General features: G+C 36.1%; 2 protein-coding genes across 4 annotated transcripts; one reads left to right on the forward strand and one right to left on the reverse strand.

Moving 5' to 3' along the window:
- Positions 1 to 1,046: 1,046 nt before the first annotated feature.
- LOC147404176 (DNA repair metallo-beta-lactamase family protein) lies at positions 1,047 to 5,751 on the forward strand. 2 transcript variants are annotated; one of them, XM_086440030.1, is made up of 5 exons: positions 1,048 to 1,321; positions 1,431 to 1,536; positions 3,386 to 3,597; positions 4,066 to 5,189; positions 5,287 to 5,751. In XM_086440030.1, the coding sequence occupies exons 1-5, from the start codon at positions 1,133 to 1,135 to the stop codon at positions 5,288 to 5,290; spliced, it is 1,635 nt and encodes a 544-aa protein (XP_086296156.1). In that variant the 5' UTR covers positions 1,048 to 1,132; the 3' UTR covers positions 5,291 to 5,751. The 2 variants fall into 2 exon arrangements, with proteins under 2 accessions (XP_086296155.1, XP_086296156.1); XM_086440029.1 differs by having other exon boundaries at positions 1,047 to 1,321; positions 4,066 to 5,751.
- Positions 5,752 to 7,444: 1,693 nt separating this feature from the next.
- On the reverse strand, positions 7,445 to 18,381 carry SEU (SEUSS transcriptional co-regulator). Of its 2 annotated transcripts, XM_086440027.1 has the most exons (10): positions 18,079 to 18,381; positions 16,395 to 17,921; positions 16,192 to 16,311; positions 15,943 to 15,991; positions 15,610 to 15,824; positions 15,452 to 15,520; positions 13,694 to 13,791; positions 11,563 to 11,656; positions 9,222 to 9,291; positions 7,445 to 8,779 (listed from the first exon to the last, which is right to left on the reverse strand). In XM_086440027.1, exons 2-10 carry the CDS (start codon positions 17,460 to 17,462, stop codon positions 7,785 to 7,787), a joined length of 2,778 nt encoding a protein of 925 aa, XP_086296153.1. In that variant the 5' UTR covers positions 17,463 to 17,921; positions 18,079 to 18,381; the 3' UTR covers positions 7,445 to 7,784. The 2 variants fall into 2 exon arrangements, with proteins under 2 accessions (XP_086296153.1, XP_086296154.1); XM_086440028.1 differs by having other exon boundaries at positions 16,395 to 18,381.
- Between the last annotated feature and the right edge of the window lie 7,420 nt (positions 18,382 to 25,801).

A 25,801-nucleotide genomic window follows, 5' to 3' on the forward strand; every position in this document is an offset into this window, starting at 1 on the left:
GAAGTGGGGAAATCAACCCGTTCAATTATTGTGTAATTGAATGTGTTATGCTGACCAATGTGTAATCTGGCCTATATATAATTCATTTAATGGTTGTGGAACATGGTTTATGTTTTGTGATAATTATGTCGATGGTAGGTTGGTGGACACAGATTACAATCTTATTTGGGTCGTAATCATGTTTGTGTTTGTGTTCGTGCTCGAATTGTAATTTGTTCATTTTTGGGTCATAATTCGATCGTGTACACAGGTTTTCCTATCAACTTGAACACTACACAATCCAACCTGTTCATTAAATGGGTTACATGGGTCTAACATGTTTACCTCTTTAATTTAGTTCAAATCTAAAGATGTTACACAATTATTAAATGGGTCGGGTTAGGTAAATTTTCAAAATACCGTTAGTGCAATATGACACAAACTCGACCCTACACGACCCATTGCAACCCTTAAACACAGGGATCTCATCCTAATTTCAGAAAATAAGAGACATTCTTATAATTTCATGAAAATAAGGGGCATATTAGTGTAAAATGTCCCACGTTCTGGACCAAGTGTGCACTATTCAGGACAGATCTATAGCAGTAACGAAACACCCCCCAAATGACCTTCTATATAGGTTATCAACGGATCAAATCAGACCCGAAATCCGATCTATTCCAATAACTTTAGGTTTGGATTGATGTTATGGATTCCGATCAAGCTCCAATCTGATAAAGTTTCGATCTGATATCTTATTGGTTCGGATCTGGATCAATCATATCTCAATCCGATAAGCACACGGTCCAATAAAATGTTAGAAAGCAGATAAATTATATTATATATTTGTTGAGATATATGAAGATTATTTAGATTTTGTATATAAAATCATATTTGATCCGATCTAGACCCCATACAATTGTTAATGGATTGTGTTTAGATGTTAAAAAAAATTGAGATCCGATCCTTATTGGATTGATACAAAATTGAACCCGATTTGATCCGGACTCGATCCATTGACAGTCCTACATTTTAATAAAAATTCTTTATCTCCTCTTTTTCCCCAATTCCCTCTCCTTCTTGTGGAAGCTTCAATTTAAAAAAGATGAAACTTTATTATTAGTCTCTCTTTCACTCTCTCAGAAGAAGAAGAATGCCAATAGATATGCCCAAAGGCCTTCCATTCTCAGTAGATACATGGAGTCCTCCTTCAAAGAGAAAAAGGCATCATTTCCTCACTCATGCCCACAAAGATCACTCTGTTGGAATCTCTACCCATTTCTCATACCCAATTTACTCTACCCATATCACCAAATCCTTGATTCTCCAGCAATTCCCTCAGGTTTTCTGATTTATTTTCTCCAACTTTCTTCTAAATTTTCATTTTTTCCTCTTTTTCTGTGATACCCACGTCGATATTTTTTTCCTTGAATTGGGTTTTGTTTTGGCAGATTGATTCCTCATTATTTGTAGGAATAGAGGTAGGTGAACAAGTTGTAATCAATGATCCAGATGGCACTTTCTTTGTTACGGCTTTCGATGCGAATCACTGCCCGGGTTATTTCCATTTTCCTTTTATTTATTTATTTATTTTAATGGGTTTGTGATTCTGATTGTATGGGTTTGGTTGAAATTGTGATCTTTTGTTGATTCTTTGTTGCTGTTCTGCTTCAATGTTGTGATTACTGACTTATACTGGTGGATTATATTAAAATTGCAATCTTGGTTTATGGAAGTTTGTATGATCTGTCCAGACTGACAAGTTTCAGATTCCTCAATGTTTCTATTGTAACTTGATAGATATAACATCTGCTTTCGAACGAATCTCAAGATTTCACAATTGAAAAACAGATGCTTCTTGTTCTCTTAATCCAAAGAACCTCAACCATAGTATGGAAAGTGGTAAGATCCGCAATTTCCTTTAATTCAACAGTGCAATAAAGCAATTGACAAGCTTCTAGGAATTCTCCCTCTACAATAAAATTGATACCCTTTACTATGATTATAACACGCCATTCATTGAAGTATAGCAATTGAGAGATTCTTACAATTAGATGAATGATAGGGATGGGTGATCCTGTAGTGTTTTTGTCGTTGATCACATTTTTCGTAAGAAAATGGTCAATAAAACTATCGTCTCATTATGGTTCTTCACACATCTTTCTCTTTTCTTTGTATGACCACGTAATGGTTTTTTGGTAATGCATCTTGGATTTTTCTGATCCATAATGTTTCTCCTCTTGAGCAATATGACCAAGGATTTCATGAAGTTCTATTACCAGTATGACATTTGTTGTGTAATTGTCTTGTATTTTGTTTCCTTTTTTTTAGGGTTACTAAAAATGGAATTATGTAATAGGGTTTTTTCAATTTTTGGGGAGATACAAATGTTTTAGTAACTCCCGGTTTTATCAATAGAGATTTTTAGGGTTGTAAAAACTTAATAGTTTTCTTCTTCTAGGATTTGAGAGAGAAAAGGAGAGGGTTGTACAAGGGTTTCAGGGCTTGGGTTTGGGATTAAAACCTTTGGTGTTTTTCTTGTACCGTTCTCCTTTGATTAGGAGATTTATTAGTGAAGAAGATTGGTTCTGATCTGTGGACATAGGCACACTGCCGAACCACATAAATCCTTGTGTGTTTCATGTTGTTTATTTGTTCTCTTTACTGCTTTGTTGTTTCACAACATTCTGTACATTAGTTCACGAACTTAGCTGCGTATTCCAATAGCATATTTAATTTTCCCAATCCTTTTTAAACTACCTAGGCTACGAGACATGGATTAGTGTGTATGTGTTGGTGTCAAATAAATGACACCAGAAAATTCATATTGTTTGACTACATATGTACTTCTATGCATGCAAACCATAAAAAATATTCCCAAATTAGTTTTAAATCATACACTATTGCATCTTGAAGTTATGATAACAAGGTCATAAATGTTTATTTCCTCTGCTATGTCTATGTCTAATCGGCACACTCGCCTTTTAGAAGATAAGGTACCATTGTTATTTTGCTGATCTTATTTGGTAGTTGTGTTGTTTGAGTTCAACATAATTAAATTTTAAGAAGCATTCAAAAATCAAATCATGAATAGAGTAGTCAAACAAACAAGTATAGGCTACATGCTTCTTAATTTTCATCCTGGGGAGCAGGTTTTTTTATTATGGTATCCATTGCAACATTCTAAAAATAGTGGGGTTGACAAAGAGAAATAATGTTATTTTTCCTTTGTCCATCCTTTAGATACCATTAGCAGTTGTGTTGATTTCAGTGACTATAAGACTATAACACCATGGATTTGCTCCATTCATCTTTGGATATTTTGGATCTTCTTTCTCTTATTTACGTTGAAGAACTTAATTGATAGAGATGATCTCATGTCTTGCTTGTATCTTGCTAACTTCAGGAGCCGTAATGTTCCTGTTTGAAGGAAATTTCGGTAATATCTTGCACACTGGAGATTGCAGGCTCACTCCTGAATGTTTGCAAAACTTACCGCAGAAATATGTAGGTAAGAGAGGAGGAGAGCCCATGTGTTGCCTTGATTATGTATTCCTGGACTGCACATTTGGGAAATCCTCTATTAAGATTCCAAGCAAATATTCAGCAATCCGCCAGGTACTTTGCTATGGCCGCACCTTGCCACTGTTGAGCTCGATTCTTTTCTTTTTTGTTTTCTCTGTTATGAAATGATGTAATAAAGAAGAGAAAAAAAATCCTGAAAATAATTAGAAGAGAATTGTGGTAAAAGAAACACAGAACTCTTCTTTTTTACATGTTTGTTTAAAACGTAAAAAATGTGTTTAAAACATAAAAATTGTGTTTAAAACTTAAAAATGTGTTGTTATTTTTTCTAAGTCTAGTTTTTTTTATTAATATTATTAATTATTGTTTTAATCGTCAGAGGTACAAAACGCATTTTAAACGAGCTCTACCTTGAGTGCATGGTGGTGATCCCACTTGTCTGTGTTACCAAACAGTCCTTAAATCTTCTTTTTTTTTGAAGAAGAAGAAAAGAGATTTCTTGTAACTGTTATTATTGTTAGAATCCTTTGTAACCTTTTGAACTGGTTGTTGGTGAAGCAGGTGATCAATTGCATATGGAAGCATCCAGATGCCCCAGTGGTGTACCTAACATGTAGTCTTCTTGGCCAGGAAGAGATACTCGTGGAAGTATCCCAAACATTTGGGTCCAAGATATATGTCGATAAAATTGACAATGCAGAATGTTTACAAGCTCTTGCACTCACAGCTCCAGAGATCCTCTCCGAAGATTCATCTTCCCGTTTCCAAGTTGTTGATGGTTCCCCAAAAGTGTATGAAAGAGCACAAGCAAAGTTCACTGAGGCACGAGCGAACTTTCAACCAGAGCCTCTCATTATCCGTCCCTCTGCACAATGGTATGCATGCGACGAGAGTTCGGGGGCCGAACAACAAAGAAAAGAGAAACCGAAGGGGGCAGAGAGGGATGTGTTTGGTGTTTGGCACATATGTTACTCGATGCACTCATCCCGTGAAGAATTAGAGTGGGCCTTACAGCTTTTGCAGCCCAAGAGGGTTGTTTCAACAACTCCCACTTGTCGGGCTATGGAGCTGGATTACGTTAAGAACCATTGTTTCAACACTCAAATAGCTTCAGATGACCCTCTATGGAAGCTTATGGACATTAATACAGAATTGGTGTCTACTTCCCAACGAGCTTCTACACTTCCTGAACTCCCAGCCAAAAGTGTGGTTTCTTCTTCTATGGTGGTAGGATCCACACAAACTTTTGCAGAAGCCAACCAATTGCAACCAAAGAAATTATCTACTTGTGGTATAGAATTGCGCTTGAATTTGTCTCCTCCAAACACTAGGCCACCCATCACATTATTCGGAAGAGCAAGACAGGATCTCCAGGACTCGAAACTTTTGCATGAAGAGAAGAAAATTGTACCCATTAAAATTATTACCACCCCACATATCTTTTCCAATAAATGTGAAGAACAAGAATCATCCTTGCGAGAGAATGATGCGGTTGAAGCACAATTTAAGGAACAAGCGGAGAAAAAGATTGAAGGTGTAAAGAGTGCTTCACATTCTAGTGTTGGATCACCAAAGAGATTCAATGAGAGCTTGAGGAAGTTGTACAGGTCGATGAATGTTCCGGTACCTCGGCCTATGCCATCATTGGTGGAACTTATGAATTCTAGGAAACGTGCCAAGAAGAGGTACCAGTTTTTAGTCTTTTCTCTTCCCAAAGTGTAAATTAGTATAATTTCCCATTCTTTTTTCTGTTCTTGAAATTGTGCTAACGTACTACTTCAGCTAGCTCTCCTTCGGACCCTCGCCTTGACTGCCTTGAACTACTGCCTGCCATCGGCTTTTTCTTCAACCAATTCGTCTGTTCTGTTCGGTAAGGCTTGTATACTATCTTGGCGATCCTCAGGATTGACATGTAGAATAGTTGATGCAAGTGAATGCAACATCGACAAAGGTATTTGGGAGGTTTGGAAAATATTGTGATTTTTTTTTTCAAAGAAATGGATACAAATACCGTCGTGAACATTTATTCAAATTCACATTTGGTACCCAGAAGTGTGGACAATGGGTTCATTGTTGAGGGAGGTTGACAGTAAATAACATGTTTACTGAAGATTTTTATACGTGAGATTTTGAGTTGGTTAAAATAAATAAAGAAACTTCTTGAGTTCCCATTTGTAACCTTTCTTTTATATGAATAACTGTCAATAAAAACATGTTCGTTGCAGGCAAATAATTGAAGTTTCAGTTTGGTTGGCTGTTGGCAAGCAAAATACTTTTGGTTATGTGTTTTAGTGCTTTAAACCTCAATCCTAGAAGTTTTAGAGAGCTGGTATTGGCATCCTAACTTTTATTTATTACACCCCAATTTCTCAAGTTATTTATCACACCCAAATTAAAGATTAAAACACACTATCCTAACATTACAAAGATCTGGCTCAACTTATTAATCTTCATTATAACACTCATTCAGTAGTTGTTTACGATTAGGATTAGGCTCATATAAAATCCTAAACCTAAAAAATAGAAATCTAACAAGAGAGAGAGAGAGCTCTAATATTGGCACCCTACCTTTACAGCAGCTCTCAAATTTTAAAGAGTGGATCATTCTCCAGAGGGTACTGTTATAAGTGCCCCAATTATTACTAAGGGTGCTCCACAGCATAGCCAATTCTTTTTGTCTTTATATGAGTTGAAAGTTTGGGAATGAGCTGATTTTTTGTAAGGATAATCTATGCGGTAAGGACACCATCCTCACCAAAATTCAGCTCATTCCAAAATTTCTAACCCCATCAAAACAAGATGAACTGTAAATTATTGCGGTGCCCTTAGTAATAATTGGGGTGCCATTAGCCCTATCCTTCTCCAAACCTCTCCTAGAAATTTGTACCCGTTTCTCAAAATAAGAAAATCCTGCCCTCTATCCACTCCGTAGATCGCTTTTTTTCTTTTGTTGATGGATGACAAAAGAAATCTTCTCGTGTTCGGAAACAATAGATATGATAATATTGGCGAAAGACAGTAAATAGCAATTGATCAGTCAAGCAATCAACTATTGCAGCCTACCGATTAGTGGGGCAAGGAGATTTAATTTCTTTACATTACCAACGCCGTGTGAATGAAAATCGTCTGCTGCCCAAGTGACCTAGTCATCTGGATATCATTCCTAAATGTGGATACTAAGGACGAATGTGCGATTTCCCCTTGTTTCTCTTCGTCGTCTTCTTTCCGATACACAGATCTCATAAGATTGACATCTCATCCAAGATTCAAAACCTTGGCGATGGTACAAATTTATATCCTCTCATGTGCATTTTCATGAAGCTCCATAGGTTAATTTCTCACATCCATCAAATAGGACGAAATGTGCAGATGGATGAGATCAGAGAGGGGATAACGGTAAAACTACAACTTTGGAGGGATGTATAAGAAACTACACTACTAAAATAAATAAGACCAAAACAAAATATCTCAACGTATAGGAGCATTTGTGACACTCTTTGTATTATTTAACCACTAGTCTTTAATGAAGTCGAGGTCTAATGATTACTTATGTTCTCCAAATAAGACAGCCGAATTTATGGCTCCCATGAAAATCTCTGTTGCCAGGGTTTTCAACCCACTGACATTCTTTAAGCTTTCCATCACACTGTGTAACAGTTTTGCTCATGTTCTCATCTTGGATCTCTCTTCTATAGGTTCTATCATCCTCAATATAGTCCATCCAATAATTTGATTTGTAAAATGTGATTCATGTTCCTTCAAAACAAAGTCCCAAGGAAATGGCATGTCTATGCCATGTCATCTTCAGATCCTGCTTCCACATTACTCTGACAACAAAATTTGAAAAAAAAAAAAAAAAAAATTCTATTTTGCCCGAGATCACTATTCTCAAAGTACAACCTGCATTTCCTGTGTGCATGAGCCAACATGGGTGTGGGAGAGAGAAAAAGAAAGGACGAGCTTGTATATGAATGCACCAGCTGCAAGAAGGGGCCCTTACAAACTAAGTAGAGTTAAGAGGGGGGGGGGAAAAAAAAAAGAGGACAATATAGCAATTCAACTGTAGAAACTAAGCTATATGTTTTTCCTTTTTTTTCCTAAAATTAGTACAGAAGTGGAAGGAAAAACCTTGAACTGAAACCATGGTATGTACTTCGAAACTCACATCGTGGGGAGGACAGTCCCAGTGTACAGAGGTGGTGGAAGGAAAAGCCCTCCACCACCCAAAGCAGCCTTTGTTATGAATAGAAACATATCAAGTAGGATCATCCAAAAGGCTTCTATGGGGACGATTTCCAATTGAATTGGAGATTATTGAAGCCATTTACTGCTCCCAAGCCATTTAATAGTCGGTTCCCCAAATCCTGTTGTTGATGGTTGTTCATGCTTGGATCTGAGGGCATCGAAGGCATGCCCACTCTCCCATTCAGGGAGTTAGAACCCATGGCCGCCCTGATTCCACTCGCTGTAGCTGATGAACCGATTCCACCACCCATGTTTCCAAAACCACCACCACCAATACCCGAATTATTGTTCAGCATTCCAGTTCCAACAAGACAGTTCCCACCATTAATAGTAGTGTTGCCTACCATCCCATTTATGTTTTTCATATCATTTCCTAAAGAGCCACCAACACCCACCATGTTACCACCCCCACCATTTAGATGGGAGGACATCATCATTTCTTGTATGATTTGCTGAACAGAGCTCTGTGAATCATTCGGATCAGCCTCATTAGACTGAGCTGGCAGTTGGGTCATGGAAATATTTGCCGGTGAATTTGCCGAACACATATTTGTGGTGGTAGCAGATGGTGGTAAGCCATTACGAGAAGTATGTTGGGGATTGTTAGATGTGGATGGTGTCGGTGATGGGAAAGGAGATGATGGGTTCGGTTGAGGCTGTGGAAGTGAACTTGAAGAACTCGCGGATGGAATCTGAACTGCAATCCCACCGTAAGGACTGCTTGCATTGTTCATTGTTGGGGTTTCCTGCCTTGAATTCATGGAATTTTGATGGAGAAGCCCAACAATAGTGCTGGCAGAGGTAGAGTTGGACGCAGTGTTGAGAGTGTTATTTACACTAACAATACCATTAGCAGCCGCGAGGTGGATGGCTGCCTGGACAGAACTCTGATCATTGTTTGAGTTCTGAGTAATGGTTTGCTGCTGTTGCTGTTGCTGTTGCTGCTGCTGCTGCTGCTCCTCAGGTTGTTGACCTTGGCCATGGAGTCCAGATGAAGGATTGGTCCTCCTAGGGAAGTTGATCAAACTTGCTGAAGAAGAAACAAAATAGGTTCAACTATTAATTAAACAAGAAACTCCAAAACTAAAAAATTAATTAATTAACTACAAGGAATGACAAAATAGGTTCAAATTTTATATATATATATATATATATATATATATATATATATATATATATATATATATATATATATATATATATATATATAATATATACATAACGACCTAAGAATCATTTTGACCAAAATATATACAAAATTTATTCAATTATGATTAAAGATGGTTCTAAATAAAATAGGGATAAAACTACTATGTTATATATAACAAATGCAGAACAAATAGTGTAATACAATTAAATACAGATAAGATATCATAGTTGGAAGCTGTGAAATTTCTAATCCTTCCATAACAAGGGCTGCTACCACAAAATGCACAAAAAAGAAAAGAGAAACACGAATACATGAAGCTTACCCATTGGTCCAGTCCCCATATCTCGGCTATAATCAATCAGATCTTTCATACTGTTAACCACCTCTGATATCTGCAATTTACCGCCAAAACATCAAAACTGGAGGGAAAATGTAGTACTTCCTTCCCAAGGAAAAATAAATAAATAAGTAAATAATGCATTGAAACATGAACCAAGTCGGGGTTCGGGAATAAGTTGGCAGAAGACAAAATAAAAAAATCCAGTGAAATCAGAAAAAAAAAATTGAAATAAGTTGGGGAAAAAACGAGCTAGGGCTAGGGTTGTGTAATAATTCCTAACAGGTAGTGTTATCATATTATATCACCAAATCTCATATTAAATTACAATCATAAATCACCGAACATTATATTGATATCATCCACAACAATATGCCTATTAACACATTCAAGATTTATATTGTGCCAGTCAAAATCAATGTTATCCTCATTTGCATCATCATTATATTATACTTTATTAGTAAAATGGTTACCACCATCTTCATCAAGGTCAAATCCTCTTACTAGTCATCAAAGTAATCTTTCATTTTTCCTGATTTAATCGTAAATATCGTGAATCAATAGTGACGCTTGTAATTTGAAAAATCGTGTCTTATTGAAAAAGTCGTGATTAAATCGGAGAAGGTGAAAGGCATGATTTAATTTATAATAGTTTTTAATAAGGGTCTGTAGGCCCATGTAGACATGAGCTCAGTGCATCATTATCATCATAATTGAAGCCTTATCCCGCCTAGACGAATTATGCTTCTCCATTCAATCCTATCCAAAGGCACGTCTTTGAAAGTGTGCTCATATCTCAATCTATGTTCTTTTTGGCTTTCCTCTCACTCTTTGACAATCTCCAACTTGTAAATTCCTTCTAATTGGAGTTGAAATCGATCTTCGTTGAATATGCCCAAACCCTCTCAACTGACTTTCTTTTAGTTGATAGCCTATCAGAACTACTATTACATTCTTTCAACTGCGTTTAGTTTTAAATTTTTCCTCTCCTAGTCTTGCAACTCATCTAGCTCAACTTATTCATCTCTACCACACTCTATTTATAAACAGGTTGCTTCTTGACTGTCCGACATCAGCTCCATAAAACATAGTAGGTCTTACCATCCTCTTGTAATTAGCTTGGCATGCGATTGCAATCCAAAACTGCACTCCACTTTAAGCATCCAGCTCTGATTCTATGGGCAAGATTATCCTTGATCTCTCCATATTCATGTATAATAAACCTGAGATAATGAAAATGGTTGCTTTGCGGTATTTCTAAACCATTAATTTCTACTGGACATGTCTCTTTGTGGATGTTAATACTAAGGTTGCACTACACGTACTCAGTCTTGGATATACTTATTCTAAAGTGCTAGGAACAACGCCTCTCCATAATTCTAGCTTTCAATTTGGCTTCTCATAGATTCCCCAAGTAATGTTTCACTACACTCTTGATGCTTTTAGCTACTTCATCTCACATATTGGAGTCTATGGCTCAAAGTTCCACATTTTAACTTTTATCAATTTATTTACAGAAGTCAAACGTTTTTCACCTTTTAGATTCCACTACTTTATTCTCTCACATCCCTTATTTTCATCCCCTCTTCTTTTCATCTTTCAATATAAACATCATTTAGGTACACCATATTCATCTATAATCATACAAGTCCACAAGAATGGTCTCAAGAGTACTGCAATCAGTCCCAACAGTACTGTCATGGCATCATACCTTGTAGGGTTTGATGTCCTTAAATCTACCAAAAAGCAGGCCTACCCCCTTTACGAGCCTTTACATACAATAAGTCTGAACTAATAAACAATTAATTCCATGTTTATTTTTCTCATGTAGGTGTGTAAAAGTAAGCGAGATTCTATATAGAAAATAGTTAATCAGTTTGGAAAGGAAGGGTCTTCAAGAAAAAACAAATAAATAATTTGCCGAATTCCACAACATTTACTTATCTTGGATGTGTAGAAAGAATGTGAAGCAGGGTGCATTAGAGACCAAACAAGTCCAGCTAGGAATGTCATAGTTGAAAAAAAAAAAAAAAAAACCTACATATTTAACTAGAAACAAATAACCTGAATCCAACAGAAAGGTCTTTGGCAGGCCATGAGAAATGTTCAAGTTAGATATTTTTTTAGAAAGTCCGGCACAAAACTACTTGGCCAACAATGTTAGTCGTAGTTTTTACATCTTTCACAATTTGAAGTGCGTCACAAGAAATATCTTAGGAAGCAGAAGATTCACTAGATACAAGACATTCCCATAAAGGAGTTCACGTGCCAAACTTGAAATCAAGAGAAAATTTGCATTGACCTGATATAGCATAAAGGAAAATACCTGAAGGCATCGCACGTATCTCTTCGTATATCCTAGATCGTTTACTAATGGCACCTCCAAGGCCTTTGCCAATTGACGAGCTGATGCAACAAACCTGGAGCAAAATTGCATATGTTAGTCAACACTAGCAAAAGTAGAATTCAAGAATCTAACAGTGAAATCTCAACATGGGTGAGCATAATTTCATCACTCATGACAAAAAAGAAAAAAATGAAAAAATTCAGAATTTTAAAAATGGATTACCAGGAAAAGTTACCTTATTCAGAAATACAGAAGAGAGAAAGAACCACAACGTGTTGAAAACAAAGCAAATAAAAGGGAAAATATGCATACATCACATGGAATTATTTTTACATTTTGAAAAGTGAAATGGATTCATAAAACTGGGAGAAGAAACAAAAAAGGCTCAGTCAGTGGAGAGAAGCTAAAGAGAAAAGCGTAGTAACTTGATCAAACACCTTGTATGTCACACCTTCCAAGACCTTGTTTGACTATAGCAATAAAGGATAAACCCAACTAATGGTAGCAAATGCAAAGAAGATAAACAATTACACAAAAAAAGAGTAAGAACACAATACCCACAACACAAGATTTTACGTGGTTCACCCGAAGGCTACACCCACGGAGGTATGAGCATTAGAGCTCAATTTCACCTCTATCACTTAGCTTCACCTTCTTCTAGATCTCAATCTTCCCAAACCTTTCAACCTCTCCTCTCTTGAGTTCTCTTTCTTTCTCTACACTCCTCTTTTTTTTTTTCTTTTTTTTCTTTTTTTGTGATAATTTTCTCTACTCTCTTCTCTAGAAAAGACTCAAGACTTCTTAGAAAAGAAAAAAAAACCCTTTTTAGAAGCACCACATAAGTGGGCCACTTACATTAGTTACAAGCCCAAACCCAAACTATCTTGGACCGACCCTAAAGACACACTTGACCGGGCGCAACATGTTTTGAGTTATACTTCAGCAAAAAGGTACAATGATACAATATTACAAAGACCACCCATGCCCCTATAACCATAAACCCCACCTCAAGAAAAAACCCTGAAAAAAAAAGATAACTTAAACATGCTATCAAACTTGGACCACGAACAAAACATATAACCTTACAATGCTTAAAAGAAACACCACCCATCAGGATAATTAATTCCACATAACAAGTCCTTTGGGTCAAGCACCTGAATGGCGCAAAAATAGAATGAAAACGAACAACACCAATGTCAATCATGCTAGGTTGAGAAATAAATGTGTTCCTAAAAGAGACAACACAATAGCACCACTCATTTCATTAGTAAATGCTTGTGAAGCTTCGCAATAAGCTGTAGGAATTTGCACTTCTATCACAAAGGCAGCTTTGAGGTCATGAAAACTTTACTTGTGGGTTCAAAACTTATCAAGAGAACATGGGTTCAAGTCCAGCTTTCCCATCACCAACAATAATAATAATAACAATAAATAAATAAATTGGGATGGACCCATAGCTCAGTTGGTTGGCAATTTGGAAGATTGCAATGCAAGGTTGTAGGTTCAGCTTGCCCACCCCAAAAAAAAAAAAAACAAAATTGCTCTTATATGCTGTCGATCAAAATTGACTGATCAATGGCCTCATGAACTTCACAAGTTACAGATTTGCATTTCAACAACATATATGCATTCCCATGGTGCTGCATGTTACAGCAACCCAAAAGAATTTGCATTTATATGCAGTCAATCAGAAGTGAAATATCATGCAATTTCCTAGTAACAAGTTCACAAGAATATTTCATACATGCATTCCCATGAATTTACATAGTATAGCCAGTACTCAAGTTAGTATATTTCGCAACCTAATCAAAATTAATAGCAAAAACAACAAGCACATATAAACAGTGTCAAAGAGACACTTACTAAATATGTGTCAAGGTTCAACCAAATATGTAAACGGATACATTCAAATAATGCGGGAGGGAAATAAATAGCAGCCAGACAGTTAAGGTTTGAATATTTCTCCTCATGCAGGAAATTAAAGCATACAATTTGATATACACAGAGATCAACGAAACTAACAAATGACCTTTCTCAAAAAAATGTGGTACCAATCCACAGTTTTCTCAAATATTATATGAAACACATAACATAGTATACGAGAACCTACATGTTACAGTTATTTTGCAAATCCTGAGCAGATAAGCTGGACGATGCATTTTGGGTAGCAGTCTGGTACTTCTGAGCTGCTGCTCCAAGCTGACTAACCTGCAAAGTAGAAGCATAACCCACCATCAACATCCATTATATGTGACAATGATACTCCACATTCCACTTTACACCCCAAAACATATAAATAAAAAAATTCAAAATAGACATTAAGCAACTCAGTGCAGAAGAGTGTGCAATAAACTGAAAATAACATGGATAATAACGACATAATGATGTAAAAAATTTAAGTTTGCATAAAACATCCTTCTAAGTAAAGCCCACAAACATTTAAACAAAGATGCTGTAATGAAAACAATTAAAATTAACACCTCTCCAACTTGCTCACAGTTTTCTCCCTGTTGAAGAGTTCCATGGGTGCAATAAACCATATGGTATAGGAATCACTCACAGAGGGTTTTGATCCTATTAGCCTACTGCATCTTTTAAGCAGCAACACCTATAGAAGGAGAAATTCACAATAATTGGCCAGATCTATCTTTTCCCTTTTAATCCAACCTAAAAATGTGAACGAGACCATACAATAACTAACCAGGGAACTACTTCATTCTGATTGTAGAGAAATACCTTCCCTACTCTTTTTTATAGGAAGAAATATCTAACATATTGTTCGTGCTGTAACGAAAGCAAATCAGTTAGTACAAAGAGCTCGTAAGAATTTGACAATGTCTGTAACAAAATTATTGGCGTTACCAAGTTTATTGTGTTCATCTTCAGAAGTTTATAGGCTAATGTAACAACATAAAAGCCAGACAAATGAATCATAATTCAAAAATGAGAGCTTCTAAAAAACCCAAAAGACGTCATATCTAAGAAAATAAGCTAGAAAAATTAGTTAAATAACAAAAACTAACAAATGATGACCATCAATAGAAGGAATGAGGAGATTTAAATGTAAAACATCTAAAACAATATTTTTTTAAAGGCAGGCAAGAGGTTAGTGATCAATAGTGAAGGTGGATTCAACAAGGTTAGATTGTAGGATCAAAACTCCACACGCCTTACCAACTTAGTTAAGTTGGCACCCTCGAGCCTAAAACAATTACTACTCTAATTCAATTAAAATTATTACCATAAAAGCAAAATATATAATGAAACAAATCTACATAGTTGCGATAAGGTGGTGGTCATGCTGATGATAACTAAATCTAAAAGAAGCCATATACATAGACTCCCCTACTGCTGTCAAACATAGTGAATCCACAAACCCAGTACGTTGATATATCACTACACTTCAATCCACACATTGAGAAATATACCTTTGAAAAATACTTTAGCTCATTTTAAGTATTCAACATAGAACTGTATTTAGATTATCTGAAAAACATAAAAGCCATGTGAACAATACAAATAATAGCTGGAAACAAAAACTTTGAATAAATGAAGGTTTATTTGAAGACATGTGTCCAACATGTGAACACAACAAAGCGATAGACATGGAGATCAAAAGGAATCAAACCCCAATCACAACGAGGGATACAGATGGGCCGGCACGTCATATAGACTTCAGCAAAGTCAAGTTAGCTTGGCTTTATAAAGCAAAGTCAGTCCTAATTTTTAGTTCAGTTCTAAAGCAACTATAATCAAATAGGGGAAGTGGGCCAAACGCAAGGTAGTTAATTTACAAACCATGATAATTATAAAGCTAAAGCTCCAAAAATGGCATCCATGTTGCAATGCAGAACCATTTTATTTTTACCTGAGATATTATCAATTTTCGAGGTATGAGCTCCTCATGATGTCGAGCACAAAACTCCCAAGAACAAATCTAGCAAAACAAACAACAATAATGTTGATCAATAATGCTTCAATGAAAGAAGTTTCCTGCATTCAAATGCCATTCTACTAGCATCTCACCTTAAGATCAGGAGAGAAAACAATACGAAGTTGACCGTCCCGAACTACACGTAGTTGTTCAAAAACACTTTCCTGTATTGCTTTTGCATAATCCAGGACAATTTGACCTGATGCATTCGGATACTCATGTGGCATATCAACATAAAGAAGTTCTTCAAGAGTTCCACTATCATACTTGATTTTGCACAGCCTGGGCAGAACCTCAACAGTTGTCTCTGAAAGTACAATAAAACACATCAGAAAGAACAAAAGAGAACGTTTCATAGGTCACAACAATGTATTGTACGATACAAAGAAATAAAATTATCTAAAGCATGGAAAAGTCCAACATACCAAAACCACGACCAGGTTTGCGATTGCATATTTCACAGTGCCATACATCCTGCAAAAATCACATTTAGAAGTATCATTATGTTAACATCTCACACGAAAGAAAGTAAATATTGGGTCTTCGACTTAGTCCATATCTATCCATGAACATGTTGAATTCCTATTATGATTATTAAGAATGTGAAACCAACAGTAAACAGATTATAGCAAATAAAGGTTCAAAACTGACAATGATATCACCTACAAACAGACCTGAGGGAAAACACCAGTTGTTTGCCGTCCACTTCCATACTGAGAAACACACCACCTCTTCTTGGCATTGGGAGTGAAGAACTCCGTAACAAATTTCCTCCAGAAATCAATATTGTTATCCTGCATGAAAGATGGGCTTAAGCACAAACAAGAACTTATAACAGTTCCTCACCCCCATAATCTCATGAATGAAAGTAGCTTACGGCTGGTCTGCGTTGCTGTTTATACATGTAGTTCGTCAAACGTCGAGCGCACATCCCAGGTTCATAGGCAGGTTTCACAGAAGCCGATCTCAAAGGCAAATTCTGCGGTTGAAATTGTTGCTGTAATTGGGACCTCTGCTGAGGAAGTGACTTCAAGAGTTGCTGTTGCTGTTGCTGTTGCTGCTGCTGTTGCTGAAGCTGCAAGAAACGCTGTTGGTGCAAAATATTCATCTGGGTATTGGCCTGAGAAGATTGCCTTGACATATGGAGGAACTGTTGCTGTTGTTGTTGTTGTTGTTGCTGCTGCTGCTGCTGCTGCTGTTGCAGAAACAACGACTGATCCGAATGATGCTGGGGTTGTTCTATTTTTACTGGCCCTAAGTTTCTCAAATTCTGAAGCTGTTGTGGCTCCAATTTCACCTGAGCTAGATTCCTCAAGGATTGCAACTGTTGTTGTGGCCCATTTTGATCACTACTCATCTGTGGCTCCAATTTAACTGGGCCCAAACTGCCTAACCCACCTTGCATCGATTGATATTGTTGCTGCTGCTGCTGTTGCTGTTGTGGTGGTTGCTGAGGAATGGGAAACTGTTGGAAATTCTGATGTTCAAGTTGGTGATGCTGTTGTTGATCTTGTGAAAGCTGATTGTTTGAAGGGTTGGGAAATTGTTGCCCTTGAGTTAAACCCGAAGAATTGGGATTCCCCGTGTTTGACTGAGTAAAAGGCGCACCCGAAGGATTGAAACCCATTCCATTGCCTACACTAGAAAGCGGATCGGACTCTGCCCCTGTATCAACGCCCCCTCGTTGGATACTACCTGAACCGGAAATCCCCGAGTTCGACCCACCATTTCCAAAGGATTGGTTCAAAAGGGATGAAACATTGGACATGTTTCCAAGCAAGTTTATGTTATTATACTGAGTTCGAGGCGAAAGAAGTGAAGGAAACGCCGATTGTGAAGGGATTACTCCTCCTTGAGCTCCCAAAAGACTCGAATTTGTTCGCAAAAGAGATGGGGACACAGATTGGGCACCACCAACAGGTGTCGGAGGCCCTGAAGGAACCATCTTTCCTAGAGAATTACAAACTAACAAATACCCACAGAAGCATAAACGAAATCCCTAAAATAGCATAAATAGCGAATTTAGCACAAATAGATTCGAATAAATGATAATCAGGAAAAGAGAATGAAGCCTTTCGTCTCAGTTCTCACTCAATCCAACAGAATTGGTGAACCCTTGCATCGAAAAATCCGATTTTGAGTAGAGTACCAAAAAAGTAAAATCAAGCAAACAAGCTCTGATTCTGAACATTTTAAAACCCTACTAGTTCAACAGAACCCCAATCTTGTAACCACCAATTACAAGAATCTCCATATAGTTTACGAATTCTCAGATCGATCAAACTCCGAACCATCCTACAAAATGCAGTCTCAATCCACAAACTATGCTCCAAAACCTTACAAACTCAGCTCAAACCAACACCAAAATCCAATCTTCCAAAGCTTCAAAGCTCAAAAATCCAATCTTTCACAACACCAAAAAAACAGAAACAAAAAACAAAAAACCTCACTAAAACTAAAAGATCATCAAACTCGAACGAGATCAGAAGTGAAATCGAAAGGTTTTAAAAAGTTGAAACTGAAACCCTAAAACATAAAGAAGGATTAATTGAAGGACTTACCGAGTCTCTCCCAAACTCCAAACCTTTCGATCGGAAAAAAGCTGAGAAAGAAAAACTTTACTAGATCTCTTTGACTGCTTCAGCTCGATTAAATGTGAACTTTTTCTAGGATCCCTTCTTCTTCTTCTGCTCTTCGTTTCGAAGAGTCTTCTCTGTATCAATTAATTTCTGCGGTGAGTCCGAATTTTTCTCTCAGTTGTTCTTCGCTGTTGAAGAGAGAGAAAGGGGGGAGAGTGTCCTTGCGGACGTCAAAACTAATTTCAATGGGATTGAATTTGTTTCATTCCCTTCTTTACCTTTTTGTCCATCTAAGTCAAATCCTCTTCCCGTCTCTCACATATGCTATGATACACATTTGTGGATGTCATCATCATCATCATCATCCATGCTACCGACTTTAACACTAAAACGCAATCGTGTTACGAATGCCCCCTTAATATTATGATAATATAGGAGATACCCCTATTGACTTAGGGCTTAGGTGAGAGACAAATAAATATAAATTATCTATCTAAGAAGCCCTTGATTTTCATCCCAAAATTAATTCGAGTCTTCTTCAACATTTTATAAAGTTTTTTAACTCTTATCTTCAACCTTCAAACCCTAAAAATTAAATTACGTTTTTCGAAGAAGCAAGACATTGAACGCAAGGTTAAGTAAAGATTAATAATTTAAAATAATTTACTGTAAAATATTTACACCTATACTCAATCTCCTTCAACATTTAATTCCAAGGGGTTAAACTAATGGCAAACTGAACCTTAATAAGTATCTCAAGAAGCATGCGTCTAGAGTTTAAAATTCCATGAAAGCAATGATTCACTTGGGACCACCCCCCAAGATTGGTATGGCCCGTAATTACCTAGTGAGTATGGTAAGAGTGAGACTACACAAGCTCTTCAAGGAGTTTTTGTCTCACCGAAGGTGGGATTCTCCCATTTAAAGGATAATATAAAATTTTTGAAATAATAGAATGATGGATTTTTTATATTAAAAAAAAAATCAAGAATTGTTTACAAAATATCAAAGGTGATGGATTGAAGATGAGATTCATTAAGTCAAACATATCTTACACAAGATGTTAATATCTTGTAGATGAAACATTTTCCACAAAAAAAAATTCATGAGGTTTTCTACTATAAGTTAAAGATGATGGGCATTTTAGTTATATGTATTATAGTCTCTCAAAAAAGACATGGGTCAAGGGACATGTCGTCATATTGACAATACAGGGGGTTTCTCTAATATTTATCAAAAATGTGAAGGGGCATATCTAAATCACTAAAATAATATACTACACTTCCTCCGTAACGAAGCCAGTGATCGAAGTAATATCGTAATTGTATTTGGGAAAATTATGATGGGAACTTAGAAGGCGGTCGGTTTCACAAAATTTTCTGTTTATTTGTAAAAAAAAATATGTTTTTTTTTTCCTTAAATGAATATTTTACAAGCATAGGCGGTAGCCGGTTCTATATACCACGTGGCGTAGTCTTATTGCAAGGGATTATTTAAGGTCCACGATTGGGTGAGACCATCATTTTCTTTTTTTGATAAGCCTTTAATGGTTTAGATTTATTGATTGGTGGGCCATGGTAATAACCTAGAATGAACTTTATCATTTGAAATAATTGAGATACCTCGTCATGAGCTACATTGGGTCCAAACTCGAGGTTTTTAAATGGGGTATCTCCGAGTTGACTCGTCCAAATCATCTAGTCTAGTTTATATATTTATATTTGAACATGCTCAGCCACAATCTTAATAAGTATTTAAGTCATCGGCATTTAGTATAAAAATTCCATAGGTTTATGGCAATGACAAAAAAGGGTCACTCTTTTTTTAATATTTAAAATAGGGTTATTTGTTACAATAACTCATGTTTTTGTACAGAAATACCCTCAATTATAATTTCTTTATTAAAATCTTGAAAAATAATCTTTTAAATTGTAACTTCCTCTATCTCAACATAGTATACCATCGAGAAAAAGAGAGAGAGATCCATTCTCTACTAAAACCTACCAAAGAGACTCTAAATTCAAGGAACAATATTGAACCTTGTGGATCTACGCACACTTGTGTTTGATTCGTGATTTGTTGAAGATTGTCACCCAAGACTATCAATCTCGCCTTTATTTCTATCATTTTTTTAAATCATTTCGATATTCTTATAATCTTGATTTATTTCTCATCTGTAGTTATATAAATTAAAAATGATAGCAATTTTTTTTTATCTCACAGAATTTTTAAGGTTTTGTCCATAAAATTTATCCATTGTCGAAACTCAACGTTGGAATGTACTTATTAGAGTCGAGGCTCAATAGTACCTATTGTCAAAGTTCATAGTTGTGGATATTTTTCACATACAAAAATGTCTATTGGACAATTTCGTTAAAGTTTGACAATAGGTATCATTGAACTTCGTCTATAATACATATATCCAACATTGAGGCTCGACACTAGGTAAATTTTATAAATAAAAAATGCAAACCGAGATGGACGAGATGACTCACCCAAATCATCACTAATTTGGACAAGTTTCAAAATCTTGTTCAAACTTGAAGACCCCAAGAGAGATTGATTTAGGGAGATATGATCTAAATCCAATGACTTAAATTTTTTTTTCAAATGACATAAATCTCTAGGAGTTAGCATTCGAAGATAAAAAGGCTTAAGGAGGCTATGAATGGACCGGATTTAATTTTAATTAGGATCAAGATCTATTTGTAATTGCATTGATCATTTTGTTACGAGTCTAGGCTCAATTCGATATCTTATTAAAATGGATGTAATCAAATCCAATCACCTTGTTCTGAACTCCAATAGAATTGAAGGTAATAAACCCAAAATGCATACCCATTGTGGATGATGCAAAAGGATTGACAAGTAGATGACACATCGTGGCTCCACTTGTAAATATGAGGGACTTGCCATTGTCATATGGCATCCACATGGAAATTATTACGATGATCATAAAATGCCCATGTGATGCTTATTCTCAAAGTATGCACGACTCTTGTCTCTCAGTTGACCTTTGAGTGAAGATTGTGCTTTTGTTTTGGGTTCAATGGAGATATTAGTTTGCAGGCCACAAGGAGGGGGCGGTCCATTAGCACCATCGTACAACATGATACTGGGCATGGAGCATTTCACAAGGCTCGAGTAGATGGAGCGAACAGATTCAACCTGACCAAACACCTTCAATAGGAAGAAAATCAATTTGACACCACAAATGGGAGGCCAAGCTTCTCTCGCATCACCTTCAAACCTTATCTCCTTTCACTCACTACAACAATGACAAAACAACCATTTGCTTAATTTGGGCACCTCTACCTTCTCACAAGACCAATTCACATCATACTTAAAACTTTTATTTCAACAAAAGTCCTTATCTTGTTGGGGAAACTCCAACCTTCAGCCTGAGATGTCGATTATTGAAGAGAACAAACAAAAAAGAAAAATAAACAAGAAAGGTGGATCACAACACAAGATTTACATGAAAAGTCCTAAAGAAATGAAAAATCATGGAGCAGCACTAGTTCCACTATGCCTTAAGGCCAAAAAGAAATTACAATATTTCTTTCGCACAAAACTACAATATAAATAAAGTTGGGATCTATTGACTTATGAAGAACGACCCATAAGAAAACTCACTACACCAACCATTTAAATACAATATCCAACCATAGAGATTTATGTGTATCTTGATAACACATATCTCAGATATACTTATCCTGATGATACATCTCAACCATTGGATTTTGTGTTTAAATGGTTGGGATCATGTGTTTTTTCCATGAGTCATTATTCATGAGTCAATGGATCATTGCAACATATATAGGGTTACAGTCAACAGTCAACGTTGGGAACAAAAATTTGCCCTATGTGGATTAAAAGTTTCGTATTGGGCTGATTTTTCGTGAGGATGATCTTCTCATTATAAAAATCATCCTCACAAAAAGATTAGTCTAATATGAAACTTTTAAGCCATATAGAACAAAGGTGTTTCTTCCATGTTGACTCCCTAACATCGACTGTTGTATGGGATCCATTGACTCACAAGAAAATACATAATCCCAACCATTTAGATACAAAATCCAATAGTTGGGATTTATAAGTATCTTAGTAACTCAAATCTCAAACATACTTATTTTGAGGATAAATCTCATACATTGGATTTTGTGTTTAAAGGGTTTGGATGATGTGCTTTTTTCATGAGTCGTTCTTAGGACTAAGGGATCCTGACACACATATATATATATATATATGAACTATTATACATCCCAACAATTAGGACTTTACATAAAAATAGTGAAATTATAGAAATACCCTTAGGAAAATTTGATTCAGGGGCTCCACCCTTGAACTCCCACCTTTCGGGCAACCCCAACAAGCCTAGCCTGAGCTCTACCAACGAAGTGCATAGCTTGATAAATAATACCTCCTTATTGACCAATACCATAAGGCTCTACAAATCGCAACATATCTACCACTTACATTTGACGATTTTATTGGAAATATGACTTTGAGATAAAGAGGATGTGAATTTTCCAACTCATATTAAAGAAGTCGGAGAGCATAAGGAAATTACAAAATAAGGAAATTGGACTATCCAACAGTGGTACCTCAAGGCAACACTTCACATATGGGACATGTGCCTTCACCACTAGAGGATGCCATTCTAGAGGTTGCCAAAGAAATAAATAGATAATTCATTACAGATATCAGGCTCTCTCTCCCTTACCCGATTATAGATGAGGTGGTATAACCAAGTGTGGCATTCTCCTTGACCACCAAGGAGGCAACAAAACACCTAACATGCTACTTCAACAACGCATGAGCATATTTAGCAACAAACACACTCTCTAAAGGGTGCAAAGCAATAAAAAAATAAAACATGAAGGGGATGTTGCTCATGAAACTAACAACAATATAAAGCCATGGGTATGGCGTAATTGCTTATCTTTTGTGTCTCTTCTAACAAGATAAGTCCATAAAGAACAATGAGTTATTTTTTATCAGTGCCCAAACTACTCACTCGAGCTTTAGAGGCATCCCTAGGCAATACCAGTGAGCTTGTTTCATGCTACTCGAAGGACTCAATGAAAATGAATGTGAGAAATGGTAAGCATATTCTATTAAAGTTTTTATTTGTGTACCAATAAGATACATTTAGTCATTTAATCTTAGTAAACTAGCATTGGGAAAAGATGAACTTTAGAACGATGATGCGAGTCATTTCATGGTCCCACACCATGGAAGATCACAAGAAATATTCAAAGCTAAAAGAATTAGTTAGCAAGCCTATCACATGTTCCTCAATGTGCACCCTAGACCCATCTCGGCCAAATAACCACCCCAATAATTCATAACAAATTTTGTGCTGCAAATCAACAATGAAATCAAGAATTACTAAATCGTTGTACCAAACCCCAACCTAGCTTGCCAATATTATATCAATTTTGTGTTTCCATCAATTTTAGGACTTATGGCACTTTGAACACCACTTGCGCATATTTAACGAGTTTGGTTTATTAACCATCCAACGCTAATTGTCTTTTATGGTGCACTAACTTTTATCAATACAAATCTAGTGAAGCAACCTTGATCTTGTTTATGATTGTTAATGGATCAAAAATAAGACAAAGCCTGAAGATTAAAGCAACGATGCTCATCAAGAAATCATTGATCGCTTTTCTATTGCAAAGGGCACTAATGTAGGTGCCACAAAACAAAACAAAAAAAAAAAACATGCCAAATTAGCTTCATGGTACCATTGTTTTACTCTTTTTTCTCATCCTCTCTGAACCTTATCTCATTCCTTTCTCTAAAATTATGACAAAGCTTTCTAACTACTACCAAATTTATAGGCAAACAAGAGATAAGCTGATGAATCGAAACACCTAATTACCTACAGGAAAAGAAGGCAAAAAACGATTCTCTTGATCTGGCTAGAGCTAGTCAGCTCACCTCACCCTTCTTAAAAGACATATTTATATAATAAAACATAAATGTGGACCCCACCGATTTAATCTCCAACTAATCTCAAGGATAATTTTTACTTCTTTTTCTTTATTACTTTATAAGAATATCATTCCAACTTTATTATACGTTCTATTCTACCCTTTCCAAGAACATCTCTCCAACTTTATTATATTTTCTCTCTTTATCTTTTTTTTATGATAATAACCCCCCCCCACCAAATATATTGTTTTTCTTCTTCTCCCCACCTTTTCAATAATACCCCTTTTAACATTATTGTTTTCCTTTTCTTTTTTTTACCCCTGAGGATGCTCAGCCATGAGTAGGGTTGCAACCTAGGAAAGCTAGCCCAAACTGAACTCGGGCTCAATCTGATTGATGGCTAAGCCTGGGTTGAGTTGATGTAGAAAATGAGTTGAGCTTAGATTAGAATATCTCAACCCGACTCAACCTGAACCTGATGTCGATATACTAACATGCAAATATTTTTATGGTAACTATTGTTTAACTTTTTTTATTTTATCTTATCATTAATTGGATATTATTAATGTGAGCTTTGATTAAATATGGTTTGTCTAAATATTCTCTCATTGATGAATTTGGATGTTGCATGTAATTTTATTTACCAATGATTTACTTTTTTATGTTGTATTTTTTTTATTTTCAAGAGATAAAAATTATTTATTGATTAAAAGAAATTAGGAATATTCAACAAGCTAATCCATCTAACCTTCCCAAAATTACATAACTCGGGCTAACTCGAGCTCAACCTGATTTTAGAATATCAAGATTGGGATGAGCTTGGGTTAGTAAGCTTTGGCCTAATAGCCGGTTGAATTGAGCTTGGGTTGAGAGTTCTACAACTTGGGTTGAATCTGAATTTACCCTTCAAGCAACTCAAATTGTAGTCCTAGGCATGAGAAAACTCTAGTTCACTTCTAATACTCCTCTTCATCAAAATCAACAATATATATATATATATATATATTACCCCAATGTACATAATAGCAATTGCTCCTATATCAAATATTTTTAGTTTTTGGGCATTAACTATTTACAAAGGAGTAGGGATCCAATCAGGTATCCCTTTCATAACCAAGGTGAGGTGGCACCTCATTTTATGCCATGTGACATTTTTGTGGTCCCATTGACTATATGGATATTTGGTCCATCCCTTGATGAACCTACATTCCGAAAATCATAGTGTTTAATAACTTGTATCCACTAGATCTATTCTCTTAAAAAATAATTTAGATCCAACGATTAAAAATTATTCTTAAGACAATGCTATAATCATTGGATGCACATTACCAATCAAACTGATTTTTTGTGTGCAGATTCACCAAGGGATAGATCACATATCCATACTATCAGTGGGTCCCAAAAACAATACTACGTGGCATAAAATGGGGTGCCACCTGACCTTGGTTAGGAAAGGGACACATGACTGGATCCCTACCCTTTACAAAATAATATCTAGTTTAATCAGGTCTATAGCCAACCACGTCCTTATCCTATCCCGGCACTTGGCTCCACTTGGTGTAACATTTTTTTTCTTCCTTGGTACATCCAATAGTAACTTAATAACTTGATACCATAGCTTTTGTAGTTATTAAGCTGCTTACATGTGTCCAACCTTTTCCATTTTCTTTAGAAAAAGATTCCATCTGTTGGCCCTCCTTCCACTGTCCGTTAGATTAATTAAGTAATAACCATATAATACGTGTTAGGGCATTATAGT

This window comes from Akebia trifoliata, chromosome 4, assembly GCF_017979445.1.
Source record: "Akebia trifoliata isolate Shusen 1 chromosome 4, ASM1797944v1, whole genome shotgun sequence".
In the NCBI taxonomy this organism is placed as follows: Eukaryota; Viridiplantae; Streptophyta; class Magnoliopsida; order Ranunculales; family Lardizabalaceae; genus Akebia; species Akebia trifoliata.